This window comes from Paralichthys olivaceus, chromosome 1 (assembly GCF_024713975.1).
Source record: "Paralichthys olivaceus isolate ysfri-2021 chromosome 1, ASM2471397v2, whole genome shotgun sequence".
Lineage (NCBI taxonomy): Eukaryota > Metazoa > Chordata > Actinopteri > Pleuronectiformes > Paralichthyidae > Paralichthys > Paralichthys olivaceus.
Window position 1 is genome coordinate 24,800,915 of NC_091093.1, and position 17,833 is coordinate 24,818,747.

Genomic DNA, 17,833 nt, shown 5'->3' on the forward strand with positions numbered 1-17,833 from the left:
TAACTTAGTGATGGATCTGATAATCAGTACACTCTGTTCCCACTGTATTCCAAGAAATGCTTTTGTAATGAATGTAGAATTTCCCAACTTTCTTAGGGGCCACTGTGTGGCAGTGTTGAGCAATAAGAGAGTTAACACCCTGGGCCTGTTTGACACTGTGAAGAACTTTGATCTCAGGAGATATAACAACGAACAGACATAAAAATTAAAAAGTTTATTCGTTCAAACAAACTGCCTGACAAATTAAAAAGGGTTTACAAAACAAAACTGCTATAGTGTATATATAAACAAAAAAAAAAACATTTGAAACAGTGGACAGCTGGAGATATGAAGTAATTGTGTTTTTAAAACAAAACAAAAGCTCATTGGCGAAAGGGCTGAATGTGGAAGTGTGTTAGAATGACTTCTACAAAAGCTCTAGGCGTTGCGATCGATACGCACATCAACCTCTCGGCCATTGATCTTGGTTCCATTCATCATTCTGCAGGCCTTGTCGGCGCTCTCTGCCGAGTCGAATCTCACCGTTCCACAGCCCTTTGACTTCCCGTTCTCCATCTTGATCTCAGCGAACATCACCTGGCCTGCACAACACAACAAAGAGCAATGAATTCATCTCGAAGACACAATATCTCACAAAGTGTAGATTAAAGGCCGACATCAATGTCAAAGGAAAATCTTCTGTTCGAGTGCTATAAGTAATATTTAAGTTTTTGCATCAGTAGTGAAAATGTGATTATTAGTGAGGAAAAGACTTACCACAGTGACTGAACTTCTCTTTCAGCTTTTGCCATGTAAGATCATAGGACAGCTGCAACAGAATTATATTTTTTGAATTCTGTAATTTACTTATTTTAATACAGGCAAAACATAAATTGTGTCAATGCACTAAAAAAATAAAATGTATCAATGACGTGGTCATTAAGCAGCAGAAGGGTTGTGGTTATTAACCACCTCTAGGACTCTCCACATTGTTTACTCCCTGTACTAACTAAGGTCTCACATGTCTAACTTACATTTCGCACAAAGATCTGACAGCCTGCTTTGGACCCAGAGCCTCTGTCAGACATGCCCCCTCCGCCCATGTGGCTCGGCCCCCCGCCTCCATAGCCACCAAAGCCACGGTTCATGTCCATTCCTGACATGCCCATACGGTCAAAGCCAGAGCCCATACGGTCCATTGACATGTTGCCCATTCCACCACCTGCAATCAGCACACGCACACACAATGAGAAACTAATGTTCAGCACATTCTAACAGAGCAGCATAAACAGGTTGCCGCACGGTTCTCGTGTAAAAGCTTATCTCACATTTATACATTTTTAAGACAAAACCTACAACAAACTGGCCCAGTTAAATATTATGATACCTTCAACCATTACATAGCTTTTCATTAATTATGTCCAATAACGTGACATTGAAGTGATGTTGCAAAACTGTGCTGACATTCCATTCCTTCAAAGCATTGGCTGTTACAGTGAGTACAATGACACCGTGACATTGTTTATACACGAGGTGCAAGACTTTGGACCAGTTTGTTCTATTAGTCACCAAACAAACTTCACATGAATGAAAGCGATTATACAAATTATCTTGATAACACAAAATGCAGTTTCACTTACATGTATTCCATTTTGTGTCAAACTGTGTAAATAATAAGGAATGATAATAAAATATGCAGAGAAGAAATTCAATAAAATAAAATGGGTGTTTTTTTTAGTTTCTGTACAATGATATATACTTTTTGTTCTTATGAATTTACTTAGTAAAGCCTTGTTATTGCTCTGCTGTATGTATGTGTGGGGGGACCCAAGATTAGTTTCACCAATTGAGTGTCCAACCAAATGTGAAATATCACCGTGACCTTGACAAATGAAAGTAAATCAATAGAGGTAAAACGTGCTCACTGTATATAATCAATACAAGATGCAAATGACTTTAGGGGTTTCCGGATTAATTAATCTTGGCCCAAACAACATGCACATTAAATGTATTTGCTCTGGTTGGGTGCCCAAGCTAATCAATATTATATAAAAGTGAAATGTTACATAACTTGTAAGTGGATACACTGGTGGTAATGGTTCAAAATTTTTCTGTTCTTCATAATTCAACAGCTGTTGATTTCATAAAATACGTCCTTGGTAAATAGTCCTTCAGTTGGCCACGATGTCAAACATAACCCAGAGCTCTCAATGTAGATCACTATTCAACAAGTCACACTGTGTGCTCACAGGCCTCATGTTTGGAAACACTTGAGCAAGGCCAGTACTTGTTCTGGGGTCATCTTATTGAAAGACAGTCTTTCTAAACACTACACTTCTTATTATGCATTGCCCATTCACAGCGCTGATGAAGTTTAACCACCTCATAGTAAACTAATGTTCATTCCTCCTTTAACATGATTTGTGGTGTAGCTGTCAAAGGACTATAAATGATACAGGCTAATAACTTTCAAATGTCAACAGTAGTAAAGAGGTCTGTGGCTCTGCTAGAGAACCTGTATATATGATATAAAACAGATTTAGAAAAACTATGGAGGGAGTATCTCATTTACCTAATCCAGTTCCCATGTGTCCCATGCCACCACTGCCCATGCCTCCTCCAAAACCTCCACCTTAAAGTGAGAACGCAAGTTGGTGCAGATAATATTTTAACGATAACACAACAATGTCACAAAATAAGAAGTCAACTGTAAAATAGAACGGCAAACAAAAACAAATCCTAACCCTAAAACACATCATTACTCAAACCAAACTGCACAGTGGAACTTGCATAACTTCCTTTGTTTAAGTTTGAAAGGAATTGAGGTGACTCTGTATTAAAAGCTTTACTTACCCATTCCTCCAAAAGAATCCCCAAACCCTCGATTCACTGGCATGTCACTGTGGCTGAAGTCTCGATCCATTCCACCCATCCCAGATCGGTACATATCTACAAAGAATCAAACAACAAAAAAATCAGCATTAGACAGAAAGTTACCACACCATAGTGCATCTCTGTGTCAACAGTGTAACCTCGGACTAAACCACGTCTGTGCCCAGCAGAAGCAAACACGTGGAGTTACCTCCCATCCTGCCAACTGGAGCCATGTCTCTCGCTCCAAAGCCGCCCATGTTGCCCATATTATCCATGCCCCCAAAGCCCCCGCCACCACTCATTCCTGAGAGAAGAAGCACCACGTTTCAACTTCACCCTCTCCGTCAATCCACAAAAACAAACACAGACCAGTCGTGCCAAGGAAAACTCATAATGGGCAATAGACTCACCTCCTCCGATTCTGTTCATCCCCCCATAACCTGAAGTGTCCATACCTATGACAGAAAAAGTCAGTCAGGACATACCAACATACGTTTATCCATTAACATCCTTTAGTTGTGTATGGAAATGTGCTGTGTGTAGTCTGATAATCAAACACTGTGCAGAGGTGCTTTTAGGCACAATGACAGTATCAGTCCTGGCTTTCAGCTCTGCTCATATCTCATTAACACAGATTGTCAATGCTGCAGGGTCAGAGGAAGGGCCACATAAATGTCAGTAAAGGGATGATGGTTCGTTTCAGATTGATGTTGTTGCGATATTCGGCAATGTGTGTGTAGACTTAATTTGCAGCCTGTAGTGTACATTTACCTAAACATAACTAAAAATACTTGAGGTCACTCACCTCCAGGCCCCATGGAGCCCATGCCTTCTCTGCCACTCATGCGGGTGGCATTTATTGGCTGCCCACCTGGCCCCAGTCCCATGCCAATACCACCTAGACCCCCTACACACAAAATACACAGTGAAAGGTTTGAGCTGTGTAATGTATGAGTGGATAGTAGAGTGGATTACATACTAGAGACATCTTTTGTGATATGCTGTTGAAAAATTCTGGGCACTTAAGACAAAACATGATTATTATCAGCAAGGCACTCACGAATGGAGGAAGTAAAGCTTACAGCATATTTTAAGCCGTCGGGTAGAACAGGTGTTATTTATTCACTCGTGTGGCATGCTATTAAATTTATGGGATATTTCCACATCTTATTTTGGTGTGCCGAGTTCATTTCAGTGCAGACATCAGACCTCCGGCCATTAACAAAGCTACAACTCAATCTGACTGGCAGGTCTATTATGAGCTTCCACGAGAAAACAACTATTACTACAGTTATTCATATTTTCTGATATCATTTTCTGTCTTTGTTGATTAAATAATGTCCGTAAAAACTGCTCAATCACTGTATGAAGCAACATTTTATACAATTATAAATAGCCCTATGAATATATAGTGTGGAGACTTGTCCCTCAAATAAGTTTGTTTAATATTTAACTGCAATTGCAACCATTTACTTTTATTATGTCTTTATGTGTCAAGCAGTAAGCAGATAACAGAGGGCAACAACAGGACAATAAGTGTAACCGACTTTGTTTTTAATTTTACTAGATTTCCGCTTCGAGACCAAACCTGTGTTTTTCGGATATGACTGAAACATCTATAAAATGTTATCAACATGTGTCATTTGTTTCCAGATTATGCCTCTTACACTGACAACATCAACGTTCAATTCACTGAGATTATTTCTAGGGATCTGATTCTGTAATCTGACAGTTTGACAGCAGATTACTCACTTGGTAATTGAGGTGATTTTTCGACTTGACAGAAATCATCAGGGGGGAGAGATTTTTCATCCTGTAGTAATCAAAGCAAATGTTTAGATTCTTTATATTTTCTGTACAAGTTATGAAAAGTTAAATAACAAAAAGTAACATACCATTTTGACATGCATCTGTCTATCAAAAAGCATCTGTCCATTGAACATGGCTGAGTTCAGAGTCAAGGAGAAGGTCACAGTGAAATTCTTAAGTATTTGTTTTGTGTGCTCTTTCTAGATTTAATCTCTTGGTGTTTGTTTTGAAAGGATACATATGGCCTGCACTGCCTCCAGTGATTGCTCAAAAGTCACTGTTCCCATCCCGCGGCTCTTTCCATCTTTATCCTCCTTTACATCTGCTCGTTTCACTACACCTGCCATGCAAAACACCTCCTTCAACTTCTTCCAGCCCACCTTGAAATCCAGCTGTGAAAAAAAAAAACAAAGACCATAAATTTCATTTAAGATGAAAAATCATGAGGTTATAGTTAAAAGTTGTCGATTAGCATCCTCACGTTGGCCACAAACACTGTGGTGCCCAGCCGCCCGGCCTGCAGCCCATGGATGACCTCAGGTGGGATGTTGGGGTTGTTGGCGATGGACGGTGGGACATTCATCCCACCGGGCCCCATGTCCTGTCCACGACTTCCCTGTTGACCTCCCATGCGTTGCAGCACACGCCGGGCATGTTCCCCATCAGGGTCCTATTAAGATAGAAAACAATAAAAGAAAAATGCAGCAATTTACATCTGATTTGAGATAATATGGCAAATGCCTGTGGTACATTCTGTGTAAGTACATTACTTTCAATTTAGTACTTTTGTACTATTGGGTTTGCACTACTCTGATCCCATCCACAATGTGCCTTTAGACTGCATACTATGTTTTAATATGTGTGTACTTATTTGTTCTGAATTATTGTGTTTTTTTCAGAAAGGAAAGGTATTTCAATCCTGTTTATGTCCTGTACACATGGCAGAAATGGCAATAAAGTTGACTTTGTAAAGGTTGTATAACTTATAATACACAATTGTATAATTATTTGGTGCTTCTACTGTCTCCAGTACTTTGTTACAAACTTAAATGAGGATCATCATCTGTCAGGAAGTATTTCAGTGTATAATAAGAGGAAAAAAAACAATGTGTTACAAAAATAATATATTGATCTCACTTTGAATTTTGCTATAATCATTCAACTTTGCTTTGCTCCCACCTCCTTGATGTTGAGTGGCCTTCCATTCAGGTCATGCTTATTCATAGTTAATATCGCCTTCTTCACAAACTCCTCATCTTTGAACTCCACCACACTGTTGAATCAGGAAAAAAATTAGTCCATGCAAAAACAAGATAAAATATTTATATATGTTTGTATGAGAAATACGGCCAGTTTCTTACCCACAACCCTAACCAGACAGCATCATAGGAGTCCAGGTAGCAAACCCATCCAAAGTTGAAGGAGTGAACAAATTACAGTTAAAATCAAGACAAAGCACCAGAACATCATATTTAATATATACAGCATGTGTATTTTCCTTTAGTGCATGTTGGCTAATTTCTCCCACTGACTTGAGCCAGCAGTTTTTGGTTGTGTTTGATTTACAAGCTAGAAACAGTAATGTTAACAATTGATATGGTCTTAATAATAAAGAAATGATAATAATTTCAATTTTATTAGTTTTGATAACAAATATCTGGCACTTACAGATATCTATGAACTGCAATTTACCTGAAATATTTTTTGAACTGGACACAAAAACAAGGAAGACAATTTAAAAAGCATTAACATAGTTAGGATTAACTAGTTTTACTACAGGAATAAAAAATTGTGTGGCCCAACTTTACATATATTATATATGTACAATTTTGGCATTTAATAAAAAAAAACACTACAGCATCACGACTGTTATGTTCCTCTGAAGCGAGAGCTGTGCCATAGAACAGAATTGTAAAAGTAAGATTTTGAGACATGAGGGTCAATCAATAAGACAAATCAAACAACCCACATTTCCCTTTGGAAAATGGCCAAACAGACAAACTTTTAAACCAATTGAAATGACAACAACAAAAGCAAAAGTGTACTCTTAAGGTGAGTTCATTAGGCTACTTTTCCAAAATCAACAGGACATCTCCCTTTCAAAGGAATATCAATCATTAGCCATCTATCAGGTTCTAAACACAACCTACAGTATCACCAGTTCAGTAACATAGTGAGACCCAAAGGATCAGAACCTAAAAGAACACTTGATTAATGAGAGCCTGCTGAGGGCATTTAAAACCTCGTGCAGCAAGTTGGCCACATCACTTACCCTTGACTTTCCTTCTGCATCCTTAAAGAGCTCCACGTATGTAACCTCACCAACTACATGAGACATACAAAGGAAAAATACCAAAAGAACAAAGGAATTTAAGTCACCAAGTCTTCAAGTCGCCGTTGGCCTTGGCAATGCCGCTACAGATGGAGATGTCCCATTAATGATCAACAGTCAGCCCAGACCAACATTCCACCAGACAACACCATGCCATTCTGGGCAGTGACTGAGACACCCAAAGGGCCAAGGCCAGAGAGAAACACAGCTACGTTAAACCTGGGAAATTCAAAAGACTTCAACATGATCAGTTTGTCAAAAGATTCCATTCATGGCAGTTGAAAGTTTTACAGCTGCCCTTTGACCTTTCAAGAGGCTTCTTGAAACCCTCATGATTCAGAAAGTAAAACATTGCAGTATATTCATTCATAGAAGATTCACCTTTCAAAAGTTACAACAAAAACATTCAACAATCAATTCTACGACTGGTTTGAGGTTACATTTTGGAGCTGACAATGCCATTTAACAAGTGACAATAGAACTATGTTCATCTCACAGACATATCAGCCCAGGCTAATTTAGAGTCCATCCAAAAGAATTAATTAAAACTCCAATGACCTAATATCACACTATGTTGGTTCCCTTCTTTCTGCACTTAATACATCCAGAGAAAAGCTACAAACTAATTGACTACAGCTACAAACAGAATGCTCTATCTGAAAACAAGCGAAAAGGGTGAAGAACTTCTACTCAGTTGAAGAGATAGAGAGAAGTGGAGACACATCCCATCACCATGGACTTTACCTTTCTCACGCATTAGATCTTTAATTGCCTGCCACTTCATATCATAGGGAATATTGCTGATGAACACCCGGTTCCTATGAGTACCCTTCTTTTCTCCACCACTATGTTTTTCTTTGTAGGGATGATAGCGGTTTCCTCTTCTGCTCCCAGAAGACTTCTCTTTACCATCCTGGTTTTCTTTGGGGGCCTTAGTTTCTTCCCCATCCCTGTTAACGACACAAAGCGGCACGTGAGTGAGCAGCCCATCTCAAAACCATATTTGAAAACCATGAACCATAGTATTTATTAGGCCAACTTATCGCAACACCAGTATTAACGATGGCAACGATACAAGAGAGGTGAAGCAGCAGGCAGCGACAGGAAGTAACGTATTAACTCCACTGTGGAAATCACATGAAATTCTTTACAACACACAGACAACAGCGTCTGCTCTTATCACCACAAACTCTCAAGACATATTCATCAATGTCATCAGCGTATATAGAACCGCTTTTCGCCGGCAGATTTTTTTCAGCTGGGGGAACCCCTGTGTTCTCACATCGGATTCTCCTTATATTCTACGACCTTTAAACTAGGAGGCCAGGCGGAGAAGGTCTGCAGATAATCCAGAGCCTCTCACTCTGACGTTTGGGTTCACACATGCACCTCCTTGGAGATAATACAGGGACTCTGCGGAATTCAGGGCATGTCTGAAAGCAACTCATGGTTCCTTCTGGCATTTGGTTTGAATACAGAATCTTGCTCAACGGCTGCTCTTCAAACTTTGACACCACATCCAATGTTATGTCCATCAACTCTATTCTTGTCATTCACTCGTGTGCTGTGACCCTGTTCCACTGCTGCACAGAGCAAATGCTGAGAGTTAAAAGTTGCAGCTTCTTCATAAGTATTATATTTGATGATATTGTTGTATTTGTTTAACATCCTTCCATACAAAATAAATGGATGTTATTAAGCAGCATAATAAAATCTAAACAGGACTACATTTGTAATCTGAACTTTGTTAGACACACACTGAGACACCTTCACATGAACTACAGACGGACATTACCTTATTCAGACATTGAATAAATCATCTATTGAGACTTTCTAACGTTTACCTAAGCTTTGTACTTTTAAAACATTGTAAAGTTAATTGCATTAAATCAGGACAACTGTCTGCTGTAAACAGAAGAGAAAGGTTTGTGTTCGCTAGCATAGCTTGTTAGGCATTTTCAACGAGCAGTGCGGGGTCAGCAGCTAAATTCACGTCAATGTCATCATAACACAAAGACACGAACAGCTGTGATGAAAACAAAAAGCAGTGCTAACGCTAGCTGTTGTGTGAAATCAAGTGCCACCGAGTTAAGATGTCTAACCAGCTAGTTAAAATCAGTCCAATCCGATGGTTTGAACAGACGCTAGCTAACCTTAGCTAAAGCAAAACACCACCGAGGTTAGCTCAGGAGAATCCTCCAGTGCTTCGTGTTTGTCGAGCAAGAAAGAACCCGCGACAGAAAACACACGGAGCTTTGAAATCACGCTCCTGGTGTCATGTTAGCTGCGAACCTGACGTCCACCACACTGTGGAGGCTTTCTGTCTGACAATAGCTAGCATGCCCCGGACTCCATTTTAGCTAACCCTGCTAACGGCTGCACACACGGGACTCCGCCGGGCTCACTCACGTCTTCACCCCGTTGGGAGTCTCTTCCTGGGACGTCTCGTCGGTTTCGGACGGGACGGACGCGGTGGACTCGTCTTGCTTCGGCTCCTCGTCAAGGGCTGGAACGTCTGCCATGTTGAGGGTTTGCTGGTCGCACATCGACGCAAGATGCCCCCGACGCTACGCAGTTCAAAATGTGCAGAGGAGATCTGCGCCGCTGTCGCGAGACTTGGGAGCTGTCGCTAGGCAGCCCGCGGGAACAGAGCGGAACGGGAACAACTCGACTTCCGGGCGGGATTCACGCGCCAATATAAAAACCGATATCAGGGAGTGAAACCATTCCAATACCGACACGTTGGCCGAGATATATTCAAAGATAATTCTCAATGGTTCCCAAGATGTTGTCAGAAAACCCTTAAAGACTTGTGATTAAGGCTTTTACAGTTACCGTTAATTCAGGATCTGCTCACCACGGTGTCGATGGAGGGGTGGGGGAAGTGTTTGAGTCCACGAAACACTTGTGGAGTTTCAGGGCTAAACAGCGTTGCAGCCAAATCCAATACAGTTGAAGTAACTGGTCACTAAAAAATAACAGGCCTCCATACTGCAGTGGTAACCAGGAGGAGGATATCAGAGGACAGGTTACAAACATGGTGTAAATCATTCCTGTTGTTTCTTTAAGTTTGAAGAAGCTTAATTTCAAAACCATCTCTTCGATTCCACGTAGGACCTGAAATCTAAAGGATGTGCATATGTGTATTTATATGACAAAGCAATACGAGGTGACTCACCCTCTTGTATATTATCAGAGATTATGTCGAGTCATTTACTTCAAAACAGTGTAAATAAATATATTTTAAAAAGTCATAGCTATGAATAAAAATAAAACACAAATACCCTAAATACAAAAAATCTAAACTATTGTTGCCCATAATGTTGCTGCACTGTTCAGTCAGATAAAAGTTTTCATATCTGCACCTTTCGGCAAATATAGACACTGATAGCGATGTGTCTGCAAGACTCACATTAACCGATATTATCGACCAACCGTGATATGAGTCAGGCTTTAGTTTAGTGAACAGTATGGTAATATTTGAAAAGATTGTGCACATAGCTTAGCAGTTGATTTCAGGGGTCAGTTAAGTGAATAAGAGAAGTGACTGTTACTGATTAATGCTTCTGATCGTTGAAAGCCACATCAACATCTCTCCAACGCAGGAAAACAGTTTGATCCATGAGCTCGACCGAACCTGAAGATTTCTACCAGCACCAGTGAGTCCCTGCATACTCTACAATGTTTTTAACCTAATGATTTACTGCAACAGCTATTGTAAAGTGTGTATTAGCTTTATCATTTTACAGTCTCGTTCAAGCAATACCAGTAATACATATAACCTACAATATTGTAGGCAGCAGACCCACAGTGTCAGACCGTAAAAGTCCTGCCTTATTGATTGTAATACAAAGCCAAGCCAGTTCATCATTCCTGAAAATATTGATTGATGCACTTTTACTCCACTGGAGGAATCATTTCATTTTCTTTACACAATACGCTTCAACATTTGTAGAGAACCTGCTCGTCTGTGCAGATGCTTCAACAAAAAGAAGATTACATTGACAAAATTTGAGGTATACAATAAATTGTAATTACATCATCATATGTAAAAAATGTGATTGTGTGCCACTTTGATATTGAGTTTCCACAATAAATTACACCTGAAATATGAATCTCAAGTTAACTTTGCAGCAGTCACAGTGAGGCAGTAAATTCTAAGCAGCAGACCACATTTGTAGCTTTTTATCTTTTTGTAGCTGCCAGACTCGGCCTTTGGATCTGATTACTCACCATCTGTGCCCAGAAGATGTCTTTGCTGTGACTTCCTTGGAAACACTCCAGACTCAAATATCATCTACTTGAGATATAAAATTGTGTTCACAACAAACCAAGCAACAACACTGGACAAAAAGTAACTGTGTCTTTTTTTCAAGCAACAACTAAGTCAAATTGCAAAACCCACAAGCGATGACGATAATAATTCAGTGTTTATTTATAGTGTGAATACAACAAAATAGCACAATTTAAACCTGGTAGTAAATTTGCGTGTGTGATATGGCTATTGCTATAGCTGTCTGAAGACCTTGAGTTTATCTCTGACCACATTAGGAAATGCATAATATGACACTGTGGTGTGATATGGAGTTCATTAACATTACAGGGTGTATTGTGATAGCAGTTCATGGAATTTTTTACAGTTTTACATATCAGTTTTACTTATTATCTGTTGTCTGACAGATAAAAGTCTAATAATCTTTATCCTTATGTACTAAGGACAATGTCAATCCTAATATTCTCTATGCAATACCTTCAGATTGTCTCAGGAGTCAAAGCAGTCCAAAGCATACGAGCACACCCTCACGCATAAGTAAAAACACATTTGCATGTGCCAACTATTGAAACGTGTTATAAAGTTGATTCAGCAAATGTTAATTTTCACATCTGACAGTCAATTCACTGTAATGGATTCAAAACATAATGAAATGCAATTCACACTGTCTGTAACTCGACCTCATCACTAATGGCCACACGCTTCTGTGCTATGACACGATAGTTTTCCATTTCGACCTTGTCTTTTAAATTGACGTGAGGGCAATGCCAGAAAGTGAAAACAATATCGTTTTCTATAGTATGTGCCATCTCCTCATCTAATTTAAGAACTGCCCTTGAACTACAAGTGAAATAAAACTGTATTTTTGAGTAGCTGGCACAGTTGTGCCAAATGACCTTAGGTATTTTACAATTCAGCAAGACACATGACACAGGAAAAAGGGACATTTAAAAAAATACGACATCACCTTGGAGTGAAAATAAATAAGAGGGAGATGATTCACCTTTGTGGAAAGTTTATCAGGAATGTCTCAGCTGTTAACAAGTGAAAAAGAGCCTTGAATTATTGCACATCCCACACCAGTGATGACCATCGCCCTCATGGCATGTTTTTCTATCCTGATCCGACTCACTGCACCACTCTGACAAAAAAAACATCGCTGAAGTAATTTGCACTCCAGAATATATGCCCAGAATCTTCACTGCTGCATTCTGTCACGGCCTGCAATCAGATGACTCTGATTGTTTTCCTGCACAATATTGCTTCTAATTCACTTCAGTCTAATCTATTTAAATATCTGTGTCTTCTCCTCCAGCCTGTGCAGGGCGCTTGCATCTGTAAGCCTGTAAACAGATGAGCTAATTCAATTTGACCACAGCAAACTGCACCAATTAAAAACACTACACCACCAAAAGCAGGAGGACAGTGCTGCGCTGGACCAAAAATACCTTTGCAGCAGCATTTACTGGCCGGGAGCAGTGAGAGGCAGCATTTCTCCTGCTGGCCAAGCCATGATATTCCTGTCACATTTGTGTGGAGTCATTTTGAGAAGAGCCAAATAAAGCCAGGGAGGGGGAGAATGAAGAGGGGAGGAAAAAGAAGAAGAGGGCGAATCGCTTATTTTTGCTGCTGCATCTGTCGTGGTGCTGCTGAGGGGGAATGTTATGAATGAGTGAGGCAGCAGAGCAGCTGAGTGAGACTAACAAGTGGTTGCCATGCAGCAGGAGCAAGCGTGCGTGCTTCTGGAGGGAGAGACAGAGAAACAGAATGATAATGAGTAGGAGGCAGCAAGTGAAGGGAGCATGAGGAGAGGAGATGTATCTCAGAGAAGGGAGACATATCATAGCTGGATCCAGCCTCTCCCTCGCTTCCCCAGTTCTCTCTCTTTATCTCGAGCTTCTTGTTTAGATAAGGGGTTAGCTGGACACGTCCGGTATGCAATGGCAATCGGTGAAATAATGGATATATGTCTGGGGGCTCCAAGACGGGGGAGTTGCTCGCAAGGAACAGCAGCAACAGGTCTGTAAGGATGGAACGATAATGACGGTGAGACGCTTGCATTTTCTGTCTCACACATCCATGCCAGGGAATCTGTCATTGCAGTCTCTCCTGTTTCTTTCACCCTATGTTACCCCCTCTCTCCCCTGTCTCTCTCTTCCTCTATCTCACCATGCACACTTTGTGCAGTGTCCTCCTCATCCTTCCACTTCCTTCTTCCTCATCTGACATCTCTCTGTTCAATCCCCAGTCTGTATGTGCCCCCCCCCCCCCTCCCTTCCTCTCACTTGAGCCACCTGCTGCTTGTGTTCATGTGAAGGATCTTGGGTGGATAAAGAATGACAGGGGCAGATCTCCACTTGTGTGACCGCACCAATTTTTTGATTATGTTTTGTCAATCTCCGTGGCTTTCTTGTGTAATGGAATTACACTGTCTGGCAGGCATCTGCTCACACGCAACAGGTAGAGATCCCTCTCCTCTAAAGCAAACATGCATCACATGTGTGTGAGGTGTGACGTTTTTCATTGATACCTGCTACTGCTTTGCCTTTGTTTAACAGCTGGCTATGCACTGCGACACAATGTAATTCCAAGCAGACTTAAAGGAATGCAGTCATGGCATCAGCTCGTATTCCTGAACCTGTTTTCCTGCAGTCTCTCTCACTCCTCTGCTCATGTTTTCTTTTTGTACATTTTTTTTTGCATCATTTTTCAGAGGGGGGGAGTGAGAGCGAGAGAGAGATAGATAGAGAGAGAGAGAGAGAGAGAGAGAGAGAGAGAGAGAGAGATCGAAGTCTCTGGACATCTGTTTGATACCACACTCAAAAGAGGCTATTTATAGATACCTGTAACCCTGCTTATTTAACTGTGTGTATTTCCTTTCACACATCCGCACCTTTATTTCTCTCAGCGTGTGCATGAAGTGTGATAATATTTACATGGGATGATTAGACGGATCCTCTCTGCACAAGAGACTAGATACAGCACTAATCTGAAGCCGTCATGTAATCTCTGCCCAGGTAACATGCAGGCTCCTAAACGCCTGACCCTAACGGAGGAAAGATGAGGCGTCTAGATGTTGGTTTACCATGTTTAGCGTCCACTACAACCACTCCCTTGCTGCCATGAGCGGAAACGACATGATGGCGCACTCCCTGACTCTGGAGCAGAAGACAGCGTTTGCCTTCGTGGGGATGCTCCTGGTGTTCCTGGGGCTGCTGATAGTCAGATGTTTCAGGATCCTGCTGGACCCCTACAGCAGCATGCCCTCCTCCAACTGGGCCGACGGCATCGAGGGGCTGGAGAAAGGGACGTTTGAGTACGCCCTCACTTAACACAGGGACACACATCCACAGATGTCCATCACGAACAGAAATGCCTATAGACACACATATGCATACGCGTGGACACAAATAGCGCTTGCTTGCACACATGCAAACACACATAAGCCGCAGCCCCACAAAACCTTCACTCCTGACACCGACGCACCATTAAGACATCTCTCTGTGACAGACTGAAGCTGTGTGTGTTGTTCAATGTGTGTGCGTTTGTTAGTTCAGAGCCTGTGTGTGAGTCTCTCGACTGTGTGTGGCTACATGTCTGTTGTGTGTGTGTCTGACCAAGTGTGCGACAGATGCTGTGACATATTCTCTGCCTTTCTGCCAGGGTGGTGTGCATTTCAGATCATGGATTTACACAGAAATGGCTGGAGGCCCCTTTAACCCATGCCCACAAGATGAATGTCTGTAGATCAGAGGTGGATGTGGAGGTGGATGTGGAGGTGGATGCTTGTGGGTGGGGATGGAGTGTCATGGGTGCAGTGGGATTATTCAGACACAGTGTGAAGACTCAGGGACATGTGAACTCATCATGGGAAGCAGAGCGGTTCCACCTCTGCACAGCAAAGCTCTTCTGCACAAGATTGTATACTGTACGGTTGGATACAGGGTATTATGTTCAATTTCCTGCTTTGTGGACTAATCAAATCCAATCTGTTGGTGATCCAAAGGGATGCTGATGCTGCTGTGTGTCTACAGATTGGTCCTTTCCGTGGTGTCTTGTTTTTTGAAGTAATGCAGCGAAAAGGCAACGGAACAAACTGTGATTTACGTTACGGCGTTACAGCGTCTAAATGATGCAAAAGCAACTCTGTTAGAGTTTGTACTGCTGCTGGTTTTGAATGATAAACTGTATGTTGCCAAAATTACATGTTTGAGTGAAAGAAAAAAATTGTTTACTCTTGACAGAACGTCCGCAAAGTTACATGATTACGATGCCGATTAACGGACTGTTGACATTTCCATCCATCAAGCGTTCTGTCTGAAGGTTGGCTGTTGGATGCGGTCAAGCCAAAGAACTTTCGAGGGAAATGAAGACCAGAGACTAGGAGGAACTCTCCCTCTCTTCCAGTGCTGCTAGTTTTCTAATGACAAGGAGAAACTCTCACTTCCTGTCCGCAGAGGAAAAAGGTCACACGGGAAACGGGTGGGATGTATGTCAGCGCCACACGTGGACACCTTCTTCCTCCTACTCTCAGCCATCCTCGCCCATTCACACCTGCTCTCTCCCCCCCACACACGAGGACAGGACTTAACAGAGATTCTGTGATGCAGCAGACTGGTCAAAGTCTTGAGTGTTCCTTTGCTAATTTTCTACAGTCTACGGTTTCTCCTTAGTGCTGTGACTCTGCCTTACTGTGACCTTCAATGGGTTTATGTGCCTTCATCTAGAAACATTAGAGCACCTGTTTATGTGAGTGTGAGTGTGTGTGTGTGTGTGTGCGCGAGCGTGGATGCGTGTGGCATATCATGATGACCGACAGTGCATCTTGTGACCTGTTGCTTGCTCAGCTGGTGGTAGAGATTCCTTGTTGATATAGATTTGATTCAATGATGTGAAATAAATAGAATTTCTTCACTTTAAAACATCGTTAGTTGAATTGTTGCCATTTGGGTCTTGTTGCAATGTGCGGAATATGTGAAGTAAAAAAAATAACATCCAACAAACGGAGAGGAAACCGGAGGGAGAAAAAGAGGTGAACAGACTTTTTAACAATATAGGGGTAGATTCTTATACAGTCTATGTTAATATGCAAGGAGAGAATTGGGCTAATGTTGCAGTAGTGAGAGATACACATCTACTGACAGTCTTGTGTGACAAAGCAGGTCTTGATCTGTAAAGCCTTCCACTCTCAGAGGCCAGGCCAGTGTGCACACCTCCCCACAACGCACATCACTCGTCAGGAATGCAATCATTATTGCACCATTATCTCTGTCACCTGGGTGACATCCTTATCTGAAATCTATTTTAGTGGGGGAAAAATGCTGCCCTTTTCCTCCTCTGCCTAAAGGCCCACTGACTAAAGAGGAAACAAACAACTCTGGGTTATAAATCTATCAAATTTTCACAAATCTTTCTGCTTTGCATTGTAATTTCATATGTCGCTGCAAAGTCATGTTGTTTGCTTTTTTAAAAAGTTTATTGAAAACACATAAAACACCAAGAGACAACGATTTTTGTCTTCGCAAACAAGAGAAAACATTTTTAAGGAAGATTTTCAAAAAGAGCCCATGCACATTTACAGTCACACTGATTATGTCCTTACAGTCTTCTGCATGTAACAGAAAAAATAATGTCCTTGAAAGAAAACAGGACCTGAGTGCTTAATGGATCATTAGAATAGGACTAATGAGTCAGCTAGTGAACCTTAGCTTTGATAATCAATCATTAGTTTATTACTTGTGGTCTTCGGACTTCACAGGCTATGTTCGTGATAAGATGAGAGATATAATAGCCTGTAACCAACACTGTCCTACTAACTCTAAAAGTGTTGTAATCTACAATTAATGCTACTTTCAGCAGAGTCTTTTAAACAAAAAAATTCTCGTGAGGCGATCGGGTCAGTGAAGTTTGGTCATTCTGCATGTTTTAATCATTTTTCTATTTGAGAGGATCTATTTTATGCTTTAGCCTTTATGTAACTTAATTTCTTTTTCATATCATCCACACACAGTTTACAGTGCTGGTGACAAAAGTCAGACCCCTCATGAAAAATCTGAAGCCCGAGCCGAGGCTGCGTTTGAATTTACAGTCGGACTTTACCGTGCTAAGAGGTCGAATTTACTGTGACAGATTTTAATGATTATAAATCTATTATGTTTAATCATTTACCCCTAATAGACTCAAACTTCACTTCACCATGATCTAATTTGCTCATTTCTCATTTCCTTTTTTTCTGTTGCTTAAATGCCGGTTAATATTTTTCAATATAAATTAATTAATTATTGTTATTATTATTATTATTATCATGATATTGATGAATTTTCAGGTCTGTAACAGTTCAGGCCACAGTTTATTTCTGCTTTACAATTAATGCAACTAGCAGGTCGACACTAACTGAACTGGACCAACAGCTGAGATGAGCTGTAGAATAACCCACCGTTTTATGTATTGCACCTTATAATATTTGCAATACTTTTTTTAGGTGTTATACTTTAGGTTTATTGTTATTTTTATATATTTTATTTCATTTTTTATTTTCTATTTATAATTGTATTTTTTCCTTGTGT

General features: G+C 40.9%; 2 protein-coding genes across 3 annotated transcripts; one reads left to right on the forward strand and one right to left on the reverse strand.

Annotated features, from left to right (window-relative positions):
- Positions 1-199: 199 nt before the first annotated feature.
- myef2 (myelin expression factor 2) lies at positions 200-9,606 on the reverse strand. The gene is made up of 17 exons (XM_020099548.2): positions 9,404-9,606; positions 7,739-7,944; positions 6,935-6,987; positions 6,024-6,031; positions 5,842-5,935; positions 5,144-5,332; positions 4,901-5,054; positions 4,749-4,798; positions 4,606-4,666; positions 3,659-3,760; positions 3,264-3,308; positions 3,062-3,157; positions 2,833-2,928; positions 2,552-2,611; positions 1,014-1,201; positions 757-808; positions 200-581 (listed from the first exon to the last, which is right to left on the reverse strand). The coding sequence occupies exons 1-17, from the start codon at positions 9,538-9,540 to the stop codon at positions 418-420; spliced, it is 1,755 nt and encodes a 584-aa protein (XP_019955107.1). The 5' UTR covers positions 9,541-9,606; the 3' UTR covers positions 200-417.
- A 3,569-nt stretch (positions 9,607-13,175) lies between these two features.
- Positions 13,176-14,749, forward strand: ctxn2 (cortexin 2). Of its 2 annotated transcripts, none has more exons than XM_020099459.2 (2): positions 13,176-13,313; positions 14,285-14,749. In XM_020099459.2, the coding sequence occupies exon 2, from the start codon at positions 14,354-14,356 to the stop codon at positions 14,597-14,599; it is 246 nt and encodes an 81-aa protein (XP_019955018.1). In that variant the 5' UTR covers positions 13,176-13,313; positions 14,285-14,353; the 3' UTR covers positions 14,600-14,749. The 2 variants fall into 2 exon arrangements, with proteins under 2 accessions (XP_019955018.1, XP_069381937.1); XM_069525836.1 differs by lacking the exon at positions 13,176-13,313 and adding an exon at positions 13,598-13,727.
- The last annotated feature ends 3,084 nt before the right edge of the window (positions 14,750-17,833 follow it).